Below are 19453 nucleotides of genomic sequence, written 5' to 3'. Positions count from 1 at the left end.
TGTAAACAAACGGGATCAAGAACTGGTGTCTGTGTGGTGCATGACTGGACTTGTAGTTCTTGAAATAGTGGATTTGTTGTTCGTTAGCGATCTGTGTGTATACCAGCAATCTGCACAGGCTGAATTGTTGGTGACTGACAGGTACAAAACATCATGACATTTGGAGTTTCAAAGATTTATTGTATTCGATAATTTATATGAAATTTTATGATTTATGCAGCCAAATTAATAAGAATTCTTGCCTAGTTTATAGTCCAAATATCTAAATTTCAAATAAAAAAAGATTCATTTGGCAGATAATTTAGTTTGTTTTAAAGAGAAGCTCTTAATTTTTACTATTTGTTCTGACGATGTAAACTAAAGAATATTTTTATGTGCCATGATGCATAAATTTAAGATAATTTGACTAGAAATGAGATGAAGCAAAGTAAGAAAAGCATTTTTGACATTGTGATTATTTAATTTCAGTACTTGAATACGTTTAAACTCTTTAGAGTTTTTAGATCTATTCAAACCATCATTGTGAAACTCTATACATATCGCAATATTTATCGCCGAAATATACATTTATTTATATTTTTTTAATTACATATTTTATATTATTTCATTTTTTTTTCTAATATTGTGCAGCACTCATTCTTGTTATTAATGAACCAACAATGACTATAGAAACTATTAAGCAACTCCTAACTATGACTTTTGCCTCAAACTGCTTATTCGCTTCTTATTAGTTGATAAGGAAGTTGTTAGGTTTAGATATTAGGTAAGATTAGGAATGTAGAATGAAACCAGGCAGAATATGTACTTTATAAGTACTAATAAACAGTCAATATCTTAATAATATGAAGGTAATAAGAAGGGCCTAAAATAATCTGTGGACATGTTTTTGTGATTTCTGTGGAAAATCTTGGGAATATCATAACATAAAAAAAAATAATATATGAAAGATAATAGCTTTTTAACTTGTATTTAATGTTTACCATGCAAATCCAATTAGATCCACTTATTTGGTAAACAAAGCAAGTCTCTCCTATAATATATATCTACTGTACAAAAAGACAGGAAATATTACTTTACAATCTGTATTGTAAATAAACCATATGGAGATTTTCATATTAGTCAATAATATTACAGAAATTAATTTAAAAACTGAATAAATAAAAATTTAAACACATTTACACAATTAAATAAATAAATTCAATCTTTTTTATCTAATAAAAATCTGTAAAAAGAGGATTTCTGCATGCACAGATTCTGTGTGGGCCTAGTTATTAGTAAAAACGGTTTCTTTTTGAAACAGTGTACTTTTTCTGAGCCTGATCACAAAGACAAACAAGGCAAACACATTTTATTTAAAATTTTTAACTGCAATAAACAAACTTACAGCAATTATCTAGGTATTTTCCCCCAAATTCACCTCAACATTCTGATCCTTTATTCCTTTGGCAAAAAATAATACACGTCAGTTTTAATATTAAGTTGAAGTCAGAATTTTTAGCCCTCTTGAATTGTTAACCAATTGCATTATTAGATCTGAATTATTAATTATTATATATTTTTAAACACATTTTCTGAACAAAATAGTTTGAATAACTAATTTCTAATAACTGATTTCTTTCATCCTGATTTTCATCACATGTCAGTACATAATATTTAATAGTTATTTTTCAAGATACTAGTATCCTCCAATTTAAAGGCTTAATTAGGTTAATTACGCAATTTAGGGTAATTAAGCAAGTCATTGTTTAACGATGGTTTGTTCTGTAGACAATTGAAAAGAATTATTGCTTAAGGGGGCTAATAATATTGAGCTTAAAGTGTTTTTTAAAATGTAAAACTGCTTTTATGTTAGCCAAAATAAAGCAAATAGAAAATACTGTAAAAACTGCTTGCTCTGCTAAACATCATTTGAAAAAATATTTTAATAAAGAATTCACAGGAGGGCTAATTATTCTGACTTCAACTGTATAAAGACTAATATATAGGTATTATCAATACTGGCAACATAAATAAGCATTTATCAGACTATATTGATGTGGCAGATGATATATTGTTTATCCCTAATAACTGTGATTTATGTATATACTGAGCTGCTGAGTCCTATTCGTTGGAAATGTCAGTGGATATCATTTGTTGCTGCACATCAGGGCTGAGGATGATTTTCTGCCTTTTCTGACAGTTGATTACAGTTGACAGTTGATTAGAATTTAAACATGTCGTCTAGATGGCCGCTTTAAATAGAAAAAGCTGTAAACGGCAATCATCATGACATCTAGACAATCACCTGTTGTCAAAACCACAGCAGTCAAAAAAAGGGAAAGTGACAGAGTCTGCGGTGAAACAAGAATAAATATAGGCATGACTTTTCAGATGTGATAAGTCAGAGCTGAAGTGGATGTTTCTATTTAGTTGGCAGGGCTTAGGATTTTTATGTAAAATATGTTACATTTTGGCACAGTTTTTAGAGCAAACAATCACTCTTTCTTTCCTCGTTTGAGCAGTGAGCACTGAAGGCCAAATGAATTATAATTATGTAATATCAATTATGTGGGTGTGTTGGCATGTATTTCAGAGTTTGCATGTATATACTGAGAAATGTATATGTAGTGGAAGCTTTTTTTTATGTGACTAAACAAAAAATAATAATGAATCAAAATGAATGTTGTTTCTGATTATCCAAGACTGTAAACAGGCATAAAAACTTGAAATTAATATTTTCAACTATAGTTAATTTTTTGTTTAGTAAAAGTCAATCATGGCAATATGTATAAACAAATTGTATTTGAAAAAAATCCTAGCAGACACTGTTAAAACAATAATACCTTTATAGGAAAAATGATACTTTGATGGTGTTTTTGACGTCGACTTTTTTGTCCTACATTTACTTACTGTATGTGTATTTTCTTTTAAATGATGCAAAAGTGTTCATATTTTTGTGGATGATGTTTTATTCATTTATTTTCTTGTCGGCTTAGTCTCTTTATTAATCCGGGGTCACCACAGCGGAATGAACTGCCAACTTATCCAGCAGGTTTTTATGCAGCGGATGCCCTTCCAGCCACAACCCAACTCTGGGAAATAAACTGTTTTACTTTTTTTTTTAATTATCTAATGAATTCAAAGACCAAAAGAACAGCATTCATGATCCTAGGCCACAAAACCTTATATAATCACATGGGTATAGTTTTGGCAATAGTCAAGAACACATTGTATGGCTCAAAATTATAGACAATTTTAATATTATCAAAATAACAATATTTTATATAACAAATGGTATATTTTTTAAAATTGAATTATTTAAAAATATATATTTTAATTTTCTTTTCGGCTAGAATGAAAGCAGTTTTAAATTTTTTTAAAAACATTTTAAGGTCAAAATTACAAGCCCCTTTGTTATATTTTTTCGATAGTCTACAGAACAAACCATTGTTATACAGTAACTTGCCTAATTACCAGTTAACCTAATTAACCTAGTTAAGCCTTTAAATATCACTTTAAGCTGTATAGAAGTGTCTTGAAAAATATCTAGTCAAATATTATTTACTGTCATCAAGGCAAAGATAAAATAAATCAGTTATTAGAACTAGTTATTAAAACTATTATGTTATGAAATGCTGCACACTGGTGGAAAGACCCCTTTTATGATTGTGAAGTGCTTTGGGTGTATGGCCATACACAATAAATAAAATGTATATAAATACACATTATATATATATATATATATATATATATATATATATATATATATATATATATATATATATATATATATATATATATATATATACATATATATTATAAATATATATTATAAATATATATATAATTTAAATTACACAAACTGTTTAACTGTGACACAAACTACTAACTGTGCATGGATTTTTTAAAAATAAATTTTGTTTTAATGAAGTTCCTTGCTCATTTAGCATTTCTGAAACCCTAAAGTAAACGTAGTACCATTAAAATCATTTTAAGATTAATATTTAGTGCTTTCTATTTACCCATACGATCACTTTGGAGAAAGGCAGAGTTTATTCAATTAACCAGTTAACTCCAGGGAGCCAGGCCAAATCTAATGTGAAACCCATAACTCAAAAAAAACAAGCCAAGCTTCAATAAATCAGACATAACAGTCTGTAATATCAAACATAAATCTTCTCCAGAATCAATAACTCATCAGCTGTAGTAGACAGCAAAGGTTTTGACACCTACCTGTGTGATAGCCTGAAGGAGTCTGCCGTAGCTGTAGACGATCACGATAAAAGGGAGAATAAGGCAGAAGACAAACAGACAGACAATGTAAGACACGTTGTTGGGCGTCCGCGCAGCCCAGTTGACGCTGCAGGTGGTGCCGGGACCCTCCGGACCGTAGCAGCTCCATCCGAACAGTGGTGGAAGAGTCCAAACCATGGAATAAATCCAGGAGAAAGCAATGCCTATGACCACTTTTCGGTAGTTGGTGGAGTCGGCCTGTGTGGAGCCCATCATGGTGCAGTAACGCTCGTATGAGAGAACCGCCAGAGAGATTAGAGACACAACGCCTGTACCAACACAAGAGAGATACACAGACAACATATTGCTCTGTTATGAATAATGGTTGCAATCCTGGAAGGCTTACAGATTCTTATTGGCTTTGAGAGAGCTTGTTTACATTGTGTAAAAGGCATTTTATTGCATGCATTGCAAATATATGACAAACTCAATGCTGCGGGTTTACTTTGCTTAATGGATTGCTACATTTTTGGGGGAAATTGGCCAATTTTACAATAGTATCTGGTCTGGATGCAGCCTTTATGATGCAAGCTGAGATTGCATCACTCAGTTATGCAATGTCAGACACAATGTACTCAATGGAGTGAGTGACGTCACTATGACGGGTCGGGTTAGTGAGCACATTAAAAAGCATTGGATGCAGCACAGATTCCACTGCACCGAGTCTGCAGCCAGACCCCTTTCCAATTTTACTCCTCTCCCTGGAGTAAAACAGTTGAGTTTTACCATTTTTTAATCTAATCTGGCTGGAGCACTTCTTGCTTAGCTTAGCAATAGCATCCATGATTAAATTCAATCAGACCATTAGCTTCCCACTCAAAAACGCCAGAAGTTTCAATAATCTTCCTATTTACAGTTTGCCTCTTTTATAGTTACATTGTGTAAGACCTACAAACAAGGACATTTCCTGCGGTACCATGGCTGCAGCAAGCACAATGATATTAACATAGTAACATCATTGTGCCTGCTGCAGCCATGCTACCGCAGCAAAGTTCCTTGTTTATTATTCTTAAATAAGAGTATAGCTTCTGGCCACACCAGCCTAGAACATAGGAACATTTAAATGATCTGTCAGTCTTAGTAAATGTACCTACAAAAGAGTACAGCTTTAAACAGAAAAATTATCAAAGCAGAAAATAATCAAAGTGATTTTTGAGTGAGATGCTAGTGGTCTAATCCGATTTAATGATTTATGCTAAGCTAAAAGGAGTTGTAAAATGTGCATATTTTCAAGAAATAGTGTTCCTTTAACTGGAAAATTAATGAGAAATTGCACAGTTTTATTGGTTTATGTCTAGATGCATTTTGATCAATCACAAACAGACAAGGAAAGTGCATTTTTGGATTAAACCTGGTGTTAATCTATCTGTTTTGTTCACTTTTAACCACTTTCCTGACCCTTTTGAAGGGAAAGTCTATGGGTGGGTGTATGTACAGGAATTTAAATTGTTCTAATTTTAGGAATTATAAGTTCACACCATTTATATATAAGATGAGAGAAGCAATGTTAGTTTTTGATTTAAAAATAAAGAGAAAAACCTGCATCATTTTCAGTGTATAATTTTTGCTCTGATATATATAGATATATATATATATATATATATAGATATATATATATATATATATATAGATATATATATAGATATATATATATATATATATATAGATATATATATAGATATATATATAGATATATATATATATATATATATATATATATATATATATATATATATATATATATATAGATATATATATATATATATATAGATATATATATATATATATATATAGATATATATATATATATATATATAGATATATATATATATATATAGATATATATATATATATATAGATAGATATATATATATAGATATATATATATATATATATAGATATATATATATAGATATATATATATATAGATATATATATATAGATATATATATAGATATATATATATAGATATATATATATATAGATATATATATATAGATATATATATATAGATATAGATATATATATATATATATATATATATATAGATAGATATATATAGATAGATATATATAGATAGATATATATAGATAGATATATATAGATATATATATATATATATATATATATATATATATATATATATATATATATATATATATATATATAGATATATATATATATATATATATATAGATATATATATATATATATAGATATATATATATATATATAGATATATATATATATATAGATATATATATATATAGATATATATATATATAGATATATATATATATATATATATATAGATATATATATATATATATATATATAGATATATATATATATATATATAGATATATATATATATATATATAGATATATATATATATATATATAGATATATATATATATATATAGATATATATATATATATATATATATATATATATATATTTTTTTTTTAGAATTTTCAATTTATTTTAACTTTAAAGACCGTATACAGTTTTATTAAAAAAAATAAAATAAAATTGGCCACCCCTGATTATTTTCATAATTGCAAGCCAAAGTCTACTGACCTTTCAAATAAGCAATTTTTATTTGGATATATTTTATACCCTAGGGAATGTAACGCCTGGGTTCACTCAGAGAAGGCACAGGATTATCAAAGCACATATTTATTTATAAGACTTACAAAGATGAACAGAGGGCGAACAGGAAGTGAAGGCAGACACCAATGTAGTGAGAATACCAAACAATGAAAGAACTGAATACAAGGACTTAAATACACAGGGTGATAATGACAATCATTGGACACAAGGGTGAGACACAGGTGATAGTGATGGACATAATGAAGGCGGGAACTAGAACAAAGGAGCACATGGTGAAGGTCACATGAGGAAAACAAACACACGAGGAAGACAGCTAGTGACAGGGAAAAAGCAACATTTCAGTTCTGACATGACATTTATTTAAGCAACAAATGCAATGCATTTTAAGCCTTAACAAAAATGTGCAAAACTTTGAGCACCCCAACAGATAAATGACAATCTATTGTACAGCCACCTTTTGCTAAAATAACAGCCTGTAGACACTTCATATAGTCAAGGATAACTCCCTTAAGTCTTACTGAAGGCATTTTGGACGATTCTTCCTTGCACAATTTCTCCAGTTCAGTCAGGTTTGATGGGTGCCCAGCATGAATGGCCCTTTTCAAATCAATTCACAGACATTCGATGATGTTCAAGTCTGGAGACTGGGATGACCATTCTAGAACATTGTATCATGCTTATTTTTCAGTTTCAATTTAATTTCACACATCACAATACTGCTACACTACATATTTCTGTCTGAAAAACATGACATTATCTAGCTTTCTCTAGCAACCGAATGGCATTTCACTGCGATCTTCTCTAATAAAGAAAGAGCACGTTATTATGCAGCCACAGAGGGGTGCCCAATATTTTGCATAAGACTGTATATGTATTGTGTGTGTGTGTGTGTGTGTGTGTTTTATTCTTTTTTTGTAAGTTTTAAATTAAACAAAGATTGCAAGAAAATACAATTTCAGTCTCTCTACTTTAAAATTGAAAACAATTTCGACACCATTTTGTATTGTTCTTTGAAAAACAGTAGGTCAAATGACACATTTAATGTAAAATTGTGATCATACAAACATCAAACGTAAATCAGTAGACATACAGCTGATCTTTGAGGCTGTTCGAATGGATTTGTTCGCATAAACGTTTACATTATGAACGCAATCTGATCAAATGCATTTTTCAACAACCACTAGAAGAGGCTGAAAATGGACAAGACTTTGTTCACTAAAAAAGTGCACCCTAATAATGTGTAAACAAACCCAAAATGTTTTTGTTGTTTTATTATGATCTGCACAGGAGTGATTTATTGGTTTTACTCTGCCATCCTCCCCTGCCATTGTGCTGTGTACTGTCACTTGTGCTGGCAAAAAAAAAAAAAAACTCAAGGGGATCCTAAAATATCTCACCTGAAACTGAAGGCAGCTCTCATGCCAGAGTCATTTTAACTGTGAAGAGCAGGTGTTCACACTTATTTGAGATGTGACTGACTGGAAGGTCTCTTGGTAAGGCACATGAGAAGGTTTTTTTTCTACAATCAAGGCAAACAAGATCTAAAATAGTGATGGGTAAAAGTGACAAATGTGTCGATACTAAGAAACCAAGCTTATTGCAAAAAAGACTAATGTGCGGCTCTTATGTTCCTCCATTTCAGATGTCATTGTATATGAACCTGGAGCACAAAACCACCAAATTACATGAGTATATTTGTAGGAAAAGCAAGTCAAAATTATCAATTTTTCTTTTATGCCAAAACTTTAGAATATTAAGTATTGATTCCATGAAGACATTTTGTAAATATCCTACCATTAATATATCAAAACTTAATTTAATTTATGATTTGTAACAAGTATGGGGCAACACGGTGGCTCAGTGGTTAGCACTGTCGCCTCATAGCAAGAAGGTCACTGATTCAAGTCCCGGCTGAGTCAGTTAGCATTTCTGTGTAGAATTTGCATGTTCTCCTCGTATTTGCGTGGGCTTCCTTTGGGTTCTTTATGCCACAGTCCAAACAAATGTGCTATAGTTAAATTGAATAAGCTATTTTGGCTGTATATAGTGTATGTGTGTAAATGAGTGTGTAAGGATGTTTCCCAGCACTTGATTGCAGCTGGAAGGGTATCTGCTGTGAAAAATATGATGGATAAGTTGGCGGTTCATTCATCATGTGGTGTCCCCTGATGAATATAAAGAAACTAAGCCTAAGGAAAATTAATAATTAAATGAATGATTGGTACTAAGTATAACTTAATTCAGACAACTTTAAAATACAATTTTCTTAATACTTCGATTTCTTTGAAGCCTCAGATTCCAGATGATCAACTAGTTGTATCTCTGCTAAACACTGTCCTATATCCAAACAAATTAATAGACAGCTTATTTATTCCGCGTTCAGATGATGTATAAATCTCTTTTTCATCAAATTAGTCCTTATATTGGTGGTCCTGGGTCACAAACAGTAAGTGAATTTCAATATTTCTTTGCTGCTGTATGTACTACTTTTTGCAATAACCAAAGAATGAACCTGCCTTTCAGGTCTCTTTCATTTAGTTTTCATTAAAATACTCTTGCAAATTCCTTCTACCTTAGTCATACAAAAAGCTGCTTAGAAAGGCCTTTACTCAAAAATGAATATGCTGAAAGAGACTATAAGACAGGGCTGACTGATACAACAAAAAAACTAATATCACAACATACTGTAGTACCTTTTCTGTAAGTTCAGTCAATCAATAGTTTCTAAATACTGAACAGATGGAAAATAGTGGACCATTTATTTTTAAAAATTTAAAAGATATACTCAAAATTGCACTCATTCTTGATAATTTTTTTCTCACTTCATTTAGAACTTCAAGGCACATGTTTGATTAATATAAAATAATATAAATACGAATGAAATATAAAATATTTCTCAAATATTAAAGATTGCAGACCCAACATAATATTGCCAAATAAAAAGCAAAACGTAAACTTGTGTGCTTTCAAGCTTGTGCGTATGATTGCGCTCATCCAAACGATGAAAAGGTATTATTGTAAACAATATATTTTGTGACTCCAGAAATTAAATGATAGAGCAAACCAATATGAAATGAGAGAGTTTGTATTTTATCCATACGATATACAGTTGAATCCACAATTATTAGTCCTCTTGTGAATTTTCTTGCTTATTAAAATATTTCCCTAACAATGATTAACAGAGCAAGGAATTTTTCACACTATTTCCTATAATATATATTTTTTTGGAAAAAGTTTTTTTTTTCTTTTCAGCAAGAATAAAAGCAGTTTTTAATGAAGAAAAAACACTTTAAGATCAAAATTTTCACCCCTTTTAAGAAAAGGATTTAAACTGCATTTTAAGCCTTGATACTACTATCTTGAAAAATATCTAGTAAAATATTATGTACTGTCTTCATGACAAACTTACTAGAAATCAGTTATTAGAAATGAGTTAATAAAACCATTATGTTTAAAAACATGTTGAAAAAATTGTTGTTCCCTTAAACAGAAATTGGAAAAAATATTCAGGGGGACTAATAATTTTGACCAACTATATAGGACAGTGCTACTACAAGCATGACTATTTATATTATAAGCTTGAAGGACGTTTTTAATATTTAACCACTTGATCTGCATATGCAACACCAGCATTGACATTGCATATCATGTCTGGATGAAGCAATGTCTTGAGCGTGGCAATGTATGTGCTGCAGGGTACTGATACTTCAAAGAAACATGAAACCAAATGTATCTTTGTCTATTAAGTATAATAGCATTGCTAGCACATTATCAGTGTTTTTTCAAGACAGATCAGTGAAACAAGTAGCTATACAGTCCACTCACTGCTTACAATTAACATCATTAGACGTTCTGAAGCAACTTATGGCGGTTCCTGATGACGGCTAATCAGGAAAGCGAGTAATGAGCCTTTTCATAGCAACGAGAGGCCATTTTCATTAGGCTTTCAAAAAGCGCAACCGCTTAAAAAGGCTTTCTCTATAAAAGCACACTTAGTTCTCCCGTAAGCATAGTTTTACTGAACAAAGTGTTGTTCGTTTAGCTTTGTTTAGCAGACCAGCTTTGACCAGTCATAACACATCAACAACATTCGTTAATGACTGACTAGATTTCTCTTATATACTTCTTGTGCATTGATTTTACATTATATAACGCAGGCCTAGTCGATCTAAAGGATTTCCACCATCTGAAAATTGACACCTGTTAATTATCAACAAAATCAGCTATTTTGCTCACTGGAAACACTATACCCGCCTCCGTCCCATTACAGAGCCTGTGTTATGGGTCAACTACAGGACAGCATTTATCCCATTTGGCTGAACACAGCTCTCCTCACTTTCAGGTCGAGTGTTAAACCTTAATCAGGGGAGGAATACACCTCTGCCTCACATCTGTCTTTTCAATTATGAAGACTTATGAGTCTTTTCAATAGTGCGCCGTGGAAATAATGTTTTCATCAGCTTTGTTTCCAAATCTTTGTCATTTCGACTTATTTAATGAGTTTTCAACACATTAAATCATTCCAACTTCATTTTCTTCATCGGTAAACAAATTCAATGTGTTTGAAAAAGCACAATGAACTTATTAAGGTGGGTTGTAACCTTGGAAAGCATTCAATTTCAGTAGTGGATTGGATTTTTTTTTCTTTTGTATTGCGCTTTTAAGCCTTTCTCTGGTGTAATGTTCGAAATCATGCTTACATACCGACAGAAATGCTATGTACATTGATAATATCAGATAGTACTTTGTTTTTTTCATGTACTGTGGTATTTACATGTCACTCAGATGTACATTATAGCAAACTATGTCACAGTTCTACTGTGGTACATTTTCAGTAAAAGGCTTTACTTGGGTACACTTTTAGTTACTGCAATATAGATGTAGCTCCGTAATCTAAAACTCATAACCATAACTAAGACAAGTTTAACTGATTGCCATCTATAAGTAGGGGGAGTAACATCCTGCTTTTCTATTATGTGTAAACAGATATGATGGATAAGTTACTAGGTTTATAGTGCACTACATCCCTTTTTGTATTGCATATAAATAGGGAACAATTTACAGTATGAAATTTTATAGTGGAATTTGCTGTGTTATTTTTATGGATGTTTTACCACACTTTTACAGCTACCAGAAATGTTAGTAATATTGATGTCCTAGTAAAACACTACAAGCATATAATTGACTTATTTTAACACAAACACAAACCAAACTGCAAAGATAATCACACACAGACACATTTCTTAATTTATATCCCAACAATTAAAGATCATATTTGAAATTTTGCTTTGGGAGTTTGTATTTAAGTATTTTAAAACATTATAATGATACTACAATTACACTGCTGAAAAAAATCTATTTTGTTTATATTGGTGGCAATAACAAATTACTAAATCCTATTTAGATATTTCCCAAAACACACGAAAACAATAAAATGTACATATTTTAATGGTTAATAGTTGATGGTTTGTAATGTTTAAATGAAATTTGTCTGATGTTTCTTATGTATCTTTTAAGTAGGGAACTATTCCAACAATCTAATATTCGCCAACAATAGGCAATTTACCACAAATGACAACGACTCACTTAAGTAAATTGCAATTAGGCTATTCATTTTAGCCTACTGCAACTTTTGGAAGGGATGAGACTTGCTGAACAGGAGTATCAGCATCTCTCCCTGGCGAAGAGAACATTAAACTGACAAGAAAAGCGCGCGCACGAGCCTGACAGGAGCTTCTGAAGCGAAACGCATTTACCTCACGAGAAATCTTAATAATAACTTGGATAAAACTTCGGCAATGATAAATGATAACTGTTTTGAAAACACTTAAAGAGCAGTTTACACACAGCTAATGATGTATAAAAAATATGCTACAGCAATAATATAGCTACGACATAAGCGTGAAATCAGGGTAAGTTTATGAAGGTGTGATGTATAGCCTATACAGGTAGCCTAGTAGTCAACATATGAAGTGGACAAAACCTTTCGTCAAATTTGTCCTAACATTATAGAACAAGACCCATTCTTGTCCTGGGACAATTTTGAAAAACATTTTTGATGCACTTCTAATGTTGACTACTATTCTCACACTTTAATCACTGGTAATAGGCTACACTATTTTACTTGTACAGTAACATTTTGAGGACGTCGAACGTAAGACATGAGAGATTCCTAAAACGTCCTAGATGAGAATGCCAAGTACATTCCGCCACGTTGTGAAAATGCGCATTCAAAACAAAAGTAGCCTTTCCAATAGGCAAGACAAACAGGGCATTGTCACGATTTAAAAATAAAAAACATTGTAGCGATTGAAGCATCTAATCAGACATGTGCATTCAAACCCTATTTTAATTGTTTTAATGACATCGCTGTAACATACAGCAGACTCACCCAGGAATGAATTGATGAAACCGTACCACACGCATCCCGCGCGCCCGATGAGCCAGCGACCCTGCGTGCTGGCGGCGAAGCTGAACGGAGTGCCGAGTACGCAGACCAGCAGATCGCTCACTGAGATGCTGATCAGGAGACAGTTCATAGGCGAGCGCAGCACTTTGTAGCGACAGAACAGGACGAGCACGAGCGTGTTGTTGAGAAAGCCGAAAGTTCCGATGAATCCAAGGCACACCGCGACTACCAAGTGTCCTGTCGGGCTCAGACTGTGGTCTGAGTGATTTTCATCCAAGTGCGCTCCGGTCCCTTCACCTCCTCCAGCGCACCACTCGCAACTCCGACTCACGTTAGACTCAATCATTGCACCATTAATTATGGCTTGTGTAAAGGATTTAATGAGTTTGGTTTTGAAACGAGAGTGCTTTGTAATCCATTTACGTTTTGGAGAGTTTTCTAACCCATCATTTCTGTGGTTCTGGAGTTCACCAAATGCACAAGAGCATTGTTGCCACATATACTCTAGATAGAGGTTTCTAGATGTGGTCAAGCCAATTATGCCCCTCCTCGGGATGAATGGGAGTTTTTATTACCCCGCGCCAAGCTGACGTCTACGTCTCAAGCCACCGATCTTCATATGCCAATAGCACTCGTTTTTCTTTTACTCTTAATAATCATGCCATGATGTTGATTGGCCCAAATGCAGTTAAGCTAATTGAAGCTTTCAGAGTTGAAACTAGGCTGTTGGTCCAGGCATACATGAATCCGCGCAAAAAAAAAAAAAAAAAGTAAACGTGAAAAGAGGTTTAAACTTGATTTACCTTTGAAATACGGAATGATGTCCGTTTATGCTTTTAAAAAGCAGCCACGTTAAACATATTTATCTACCTGTACACTACCTTCACATTCCTACATATTTAAAATTAAATAAATGAAAGCAATTGGGTGACCCAATAAACATTTTTAAAGCTCACACACATTTTGAGCACAATACACTACACTGGATTGTTACAGTTTTATGATTTTTTTTCAAGTGAAAAATATACTTGGAAACAATATGAATTCGCAATAAATAGCATCTTTAAGGGTCTGATGACGAGTTAGAAAATAGGTAATTAAAGAAAAACTTTCTGATGTAATAAACTCTCATTGTATAGAAATCCTTCTACTCAATTTAGGCTTTCGTTCTAATAAGCTGAACTAATCCTGTTGGACTTTTTTCCACATATTTATTATAAATGTAGACAGAACATAACTTGCAGTAAGTTTAAAGCTAAAATTAATTTGCTTAATTTATTTGTAATATCTTCAGTAGGCTAAAGCTATATGAAACAAAAATGGTGGCAGTAAAACATATTCTAAAAATGATAGTCAAGAAATTAGTTATTCATTATCATAAATAATTTATTCCAGCTTTAGCAGAATCACCACTAAACGTTTACTCATTTGTGATTCCTTTTCAGGATCATTTTCATTATTAAAGCCCATTAATTATAATTAAAGCAGTTAAGAGAGAGTTTATGTCAAAACTCTCAAAGCACTCCAAGGAAACCCCAAGTAAATTAGATTCATTAATAACGATGCTTTAATGTCATAAATGTTTTACTTGTTTGCAAAATTATAACATCTTCATAATATTTAGAAAATAGTAGCTATCACTAACTTATTGACCTTATTCTTCAATGCGGAAGTGTGCACATTTCCGCTATTGTTTTAGAACTTCCGATGGGAGAAATGACTAGGAATAATAAATGACTGAAAACGGTCAAATTACTTGCTCTACAAACAAGTGGGTCCATGACTATACAGACAAAGTAGTATAATATAATAAGAAAAAGTCAGTTTGCAACATCAAGCAGCATAAAAAGCTGTTTTAAGGTCTAAATATGAATAGAAGTGAATGAGACTGAAAGTCTCGAGCCGAAAATATTCAAATGGCTGCATCCGCTCACATGTGAAAAATAAGGTGAATAAAACATGATTTAGTAAAAAGAGTGACATCATGTGCATCTTATTATTTCTTCAGTCTATAGATATGAGTGAGTACTGAACAACCAAAACAACATTGGTGAACTACAGGACTATATGCGCATGTGCAGATGTGTATAAATTCAATATTGCCATTTATTGGCCTGGCATGACTAAATGCATTTTCAATCATTTTCCAATATCCATGTGAAAGGGGGGAATTTTAATAGCTTTGCATGTATTCAAAACTTCACAAAATACAAAAAGAAAAACCTTTCCATTTTTATTGACACCATTTTTGTGAAAATATACGCTAAGGGAGTGCTCACACTATGTACAGTTGCCTTGAACCGGGCCAAAGCACGCTTGTCCCCCCTCCTGTCTCCCCCGACGGCCCGCACTCACATTACATTCGGGCTTAGGCACGTTTTGCATTCACACACAAGCGTACCGCCCCAAAGCCCAAGTGAACTGCGCTCAGGCACACCTCTTCCAACCGGGCCAGGGCCGGCCAAGTAAACCGTGCCTAAGCTCGATTCAGAGCACTCACACTTCTCAAACGATCTGGGAAACGGGCCTGGGCACGGTTCGGATAGCATAGTGTGAGTAGGCCCTAAGACTAGTAGTACTAGTAGTAGGCAAGTAGTAATAGGCATTTATCACACTTTAAAATGTAGCTGAGTTTACATAAGAAATTCGTGGCATCTGATTGTCCTACATTTAGCAAGAAAGCTGTGGTCACACTGGACTTTTCTCCCCATAGACTTCTATTCATATGCACACGAATGCGTCAGACCGGAAACACAAGCTTGTGCGACAAGTTTTCCCAGTTCGCTGTGTTGGAAAGTTCAAGCTTGGTGAACTCTGACCTGCGAAATCCAACACACATGATTGCGTGAGACCAATCAAAGATAAAAACATGACCTCTCTGGACAGAAATTTAAAATATAGGAACCAATCGCTCACTTTTTTAAATGTCTAATCATCACCATACGACAGACTTTCGCAAGCTCAAACTCTAGTGTGACCACAGCTTAAGGGCCATGACACTTTCGGTTCAAGTCTACCTCAGAATTAAAAAAAAAAAATGCATCATAATGGGCGTGGAGCTTCGCAATCAGAGGCAGGAGTGGACATGGCCAGCAGAGCAGGGGAAACTGTTGTCAGTTAGCTCACAAAATGAGACGCAAACCGTGAGGAGATGCATGATTTTATAGTTTACAAAGTTAAAATGCAAAGAAATAAACAGTAATTTAGTGCCCTGCTACATTTGTCATTTGTAATTTCATATACAGATAACCACAATTTATATCATTATAAAGATAATCGTGTTCATATAAACACTATAAATGAGGACTTCTCTCTCAATCCCTCAATCAATTTTTTAATAAACACATATTCCAATTTTGGTTCTTGCAACACATTTAAAAAAGTTAGAACAGTAAAGCATTTACCACTTTGTAATGTTGCCATTCCTTTTTGCAACACTTAAAAGAAGTTTAGTGACTGAAGACTCAGCAGCAAGTCTCATCAAGTGAAAAGTGTTTCAGGGGTAAGTTTTGAAGTGTGCAACAGTACAGGATCTTCATTGTCACATTTTGTAATATTTTCAAAATGCACCACAGAATCTTTATTGGTGACAGGTCGGGACTGCAGGCAGACCAGTTAAGTAGCTGTATCCACTTCCTCTGCAGCCAGGATTTTGTAATGTGTGCAGAAAGTGGTTTGCAGTGTCTTGTTGCATGGGTGTTCCTGGAAAAGAAAGCAGCATTTTGTACTCCAAAATCTCTATGTAATTTTCAGCATTAATGGTGCTATCACAGAAGTGCAAGCTACCTTTGCCAGGCACACTGATACAACCCTATACCATGACAGACCCTAGCTTCAGGACCTGTGGCTGGTAACAGTCTGTATGATAATTTTCTTCTTTGGTCTAAAGCACACGGCGTTCATTTTTCTGAAAAAAAAATACCTGAAATACTGATTTCTCCGACCACAGTACACGTTTCCACTGTGTGATGGTTTATCCCAGATGCCTCTGAGCCCAGAGAAGTTGACAGTGCTTCTGGACACTGTTAACATAGGGCTTTCTCTTGGCACAGTACATTTTTAACTGGCATTTGTGGATGTAACGAAGTATTGCTGTAGGTTTGCCAAGGAAGTCCTGAGGCCTTGTGGTGATATTGATTATAGATGAATGATGATTGTTGATGCAGTGCCACCTGAGACATCGGAGCACCAACTGAGGGATCGGAGATCACGGTTGTTCAGCTTAGGCTTGCACCCTTGTCCTTTACGCACTGAAATTCCTCCAGATGCCTTGAATCTTTTAATTTTGCTATGCACCGTTAAAGGCGAAATATCCAAATGTCTTCCTAGCTTTCTTTTACGAACATTGTTTTTAAATATTTCAATCATTTTCTCACGTATTTGTTGGCAATCTGGTGATCCTCTGCCCATCTTTGCTCTTAAAGGACTAGACCATTCTTGGATGCTGCTTTTGAAGCGAATCATAATTACAATCACCTGTTGACATCACCTGTTTCAAATCACATAATTATTTAACAAATTTAATGTAATGTAAAATAAAGTTTACCAGACAAAACATTCAATATTTTGTGTTTATATTGTCTGCAATGAAACACAAGTCAAAGTAAATTCTGAAATCATTACTTTTCTTTTTTATTAGCATTTTCAATACTGTTTTTTTCTGATTTGGTATTGTAAATAATCTTTTATGGTTACATGATCCATCTATTTCATTGTAGGCATATTTGCTTCTTCACAAGGTTCTTTTAGATGGGTGAGAGGTCAGAAAAAAAGCAATTTTCTCTCCTGTTTTGTCCATCTTTTTTCACAAGGGGTGTCGAAGAATTGCTCTGCAATCAGTTCTATTGATGTGGGATTTCACTGTGTCTTGTACCACTTATGAGGTCTAAATTCATCAGGGATGTTTCCAAGAAAAGTGGAAGAACATCTAGATGGACTGAGCTACACATAAAAAGGTACATTCTCTGTATCCTCCTTTAATTAATGACATCAGATAGCCCCTGAACCCCATTGAAGCTCTAAATTGAATCCTAAAAAGGATTTGAGCAAAGTCAGGTTTCTTGCCATCATAAAAATCCAGATCTCTAGCTCCTCTGGTGGAAGATAAAAGAATGAATGATTAGGAAAGAAGAGCTTAAAATGCCCCATGAGCTTCTCCGTTTTTTCTCACTTTTACTTTAGCAGTTTCCTGTATAGAATAACCTGTGGTTCGCACCACTTTATATTGCTGATCAGCAAAAGTATGATTTTCATTAAGTCAGTAACCCCTATGGAAGGTCCATTAATTTATGCCCTATGATTTACAGTACTGTGAGAAATGTGGATGGAAACTTTAAAAATTTAATTTTCTCTATAACATGGAAATAAACAAAATATTGTTTTAATAATTCCAAGGAGATGTGTACTTTAATGTGCAATATGAATAATTATTATAGCATGTTATTATTATATAAATAACAACAACAACAATAAAAGAGATTGTAAGGAATAATTATAATGTTTCATGTTTTAACAAACCAAAAGTTTAATTGTTCCAGACTGTAAAAATGTCACTGTAAAATGTTAAAGTATAAGATTCATGATTCTAATTCATTAAACAAACTTGTTGATTCTAAAAAAAAGAAGTAATTCTTAAAATAAAGAGAAGGAAAAATGATCAGAAAAATTGCAGAGAAAAAACACTTATTTCATAGGGCTGTGCATAATATTGTTTTTTCCAAGTAAAATAAATTAAGCTACTATATCATCCTTGTTTTTTTATTTTATTTTGCAGTTTGGCTGTGAAATATGGGGTCATGTAGTTGTGAACATACAGTTGAAATCAGAATTACTATCCCCCCTGTTTATTTTACACACACACTGTGCCTTTAATGCTAGTACCCACATGTCTGTCAGAGTGGGCCTCAATCTCCGCCTTGGATGCTTCAGATAAACAGCACAGTGACAGACATGAAGGAAGAAGATCTCATGTAACATTTGTGAGAAATAATAAGAACTTTCCCAAATATCATTTGATGTATTTGTCGTGGAGTTAATTCAAGCCTTCCTGCAACACACACACACACACACACACACACACACACACACACACACACACACACACACACACACACACACACACACACACAAACAGAGTGCATTTTTTCATGGCAAATGT

At 33.1% G+C, this 19453-nt stretch overlaps 1 protein-coding gene across 2 annotated transcripts in view; it reads right to left on the bottom strand.

The window, feature by feature from the left end:
* tmtopsb (teleost multiple tissue opsin b) overlaps nt 1-14043 on the bottom strand; it is a 63054-nt gene extending 49011 nt beyond the window's left edge. The window contains exons 1-2 of one of the 2 annotated variants that reach the window (XR_015524279.1): nt 13279-14043; nt 4213-4541 (exon numbers count right to left, since the gene is read on the bottom strand). Coding sequence is in view for 1 of the 2 variants with exons in the window: in NM_001312679.2 (NP_001299608.2) it covers nt 4213-4541; nt 13279-13795 (846 nt within the window). In the remaining variant the exon portion in view is untranslated. The remainder of the gene's footprint in view (nt 1-4212; nt 4542-13278) is intronic. The other variant, NM_001312679.2, reaches the window with a different exon arrangement.
* Nucleotides 14044-19453: the final 5410 nt, after the last annotated feature.

Source organism: Danio rerio, chromosome 24 (genome assembly GCF_052040795.2).
Source record: "Danio rerio strain M-AB ecotype USA chromosome 24, GRCz13ab, whole genome shotgun sequence".
NCBI classification, from domain to species: domain Eukaryota; kingdom Metazoa; phylum Chordata; class Actinopteri; order Cypriniformes; family Danionidae; genus Danio; species Danio rerio.
Note: the sequence above shows the minus strand (reverse complement) of the source record. Positions and strands in the feature narration are given on the sequence as shown.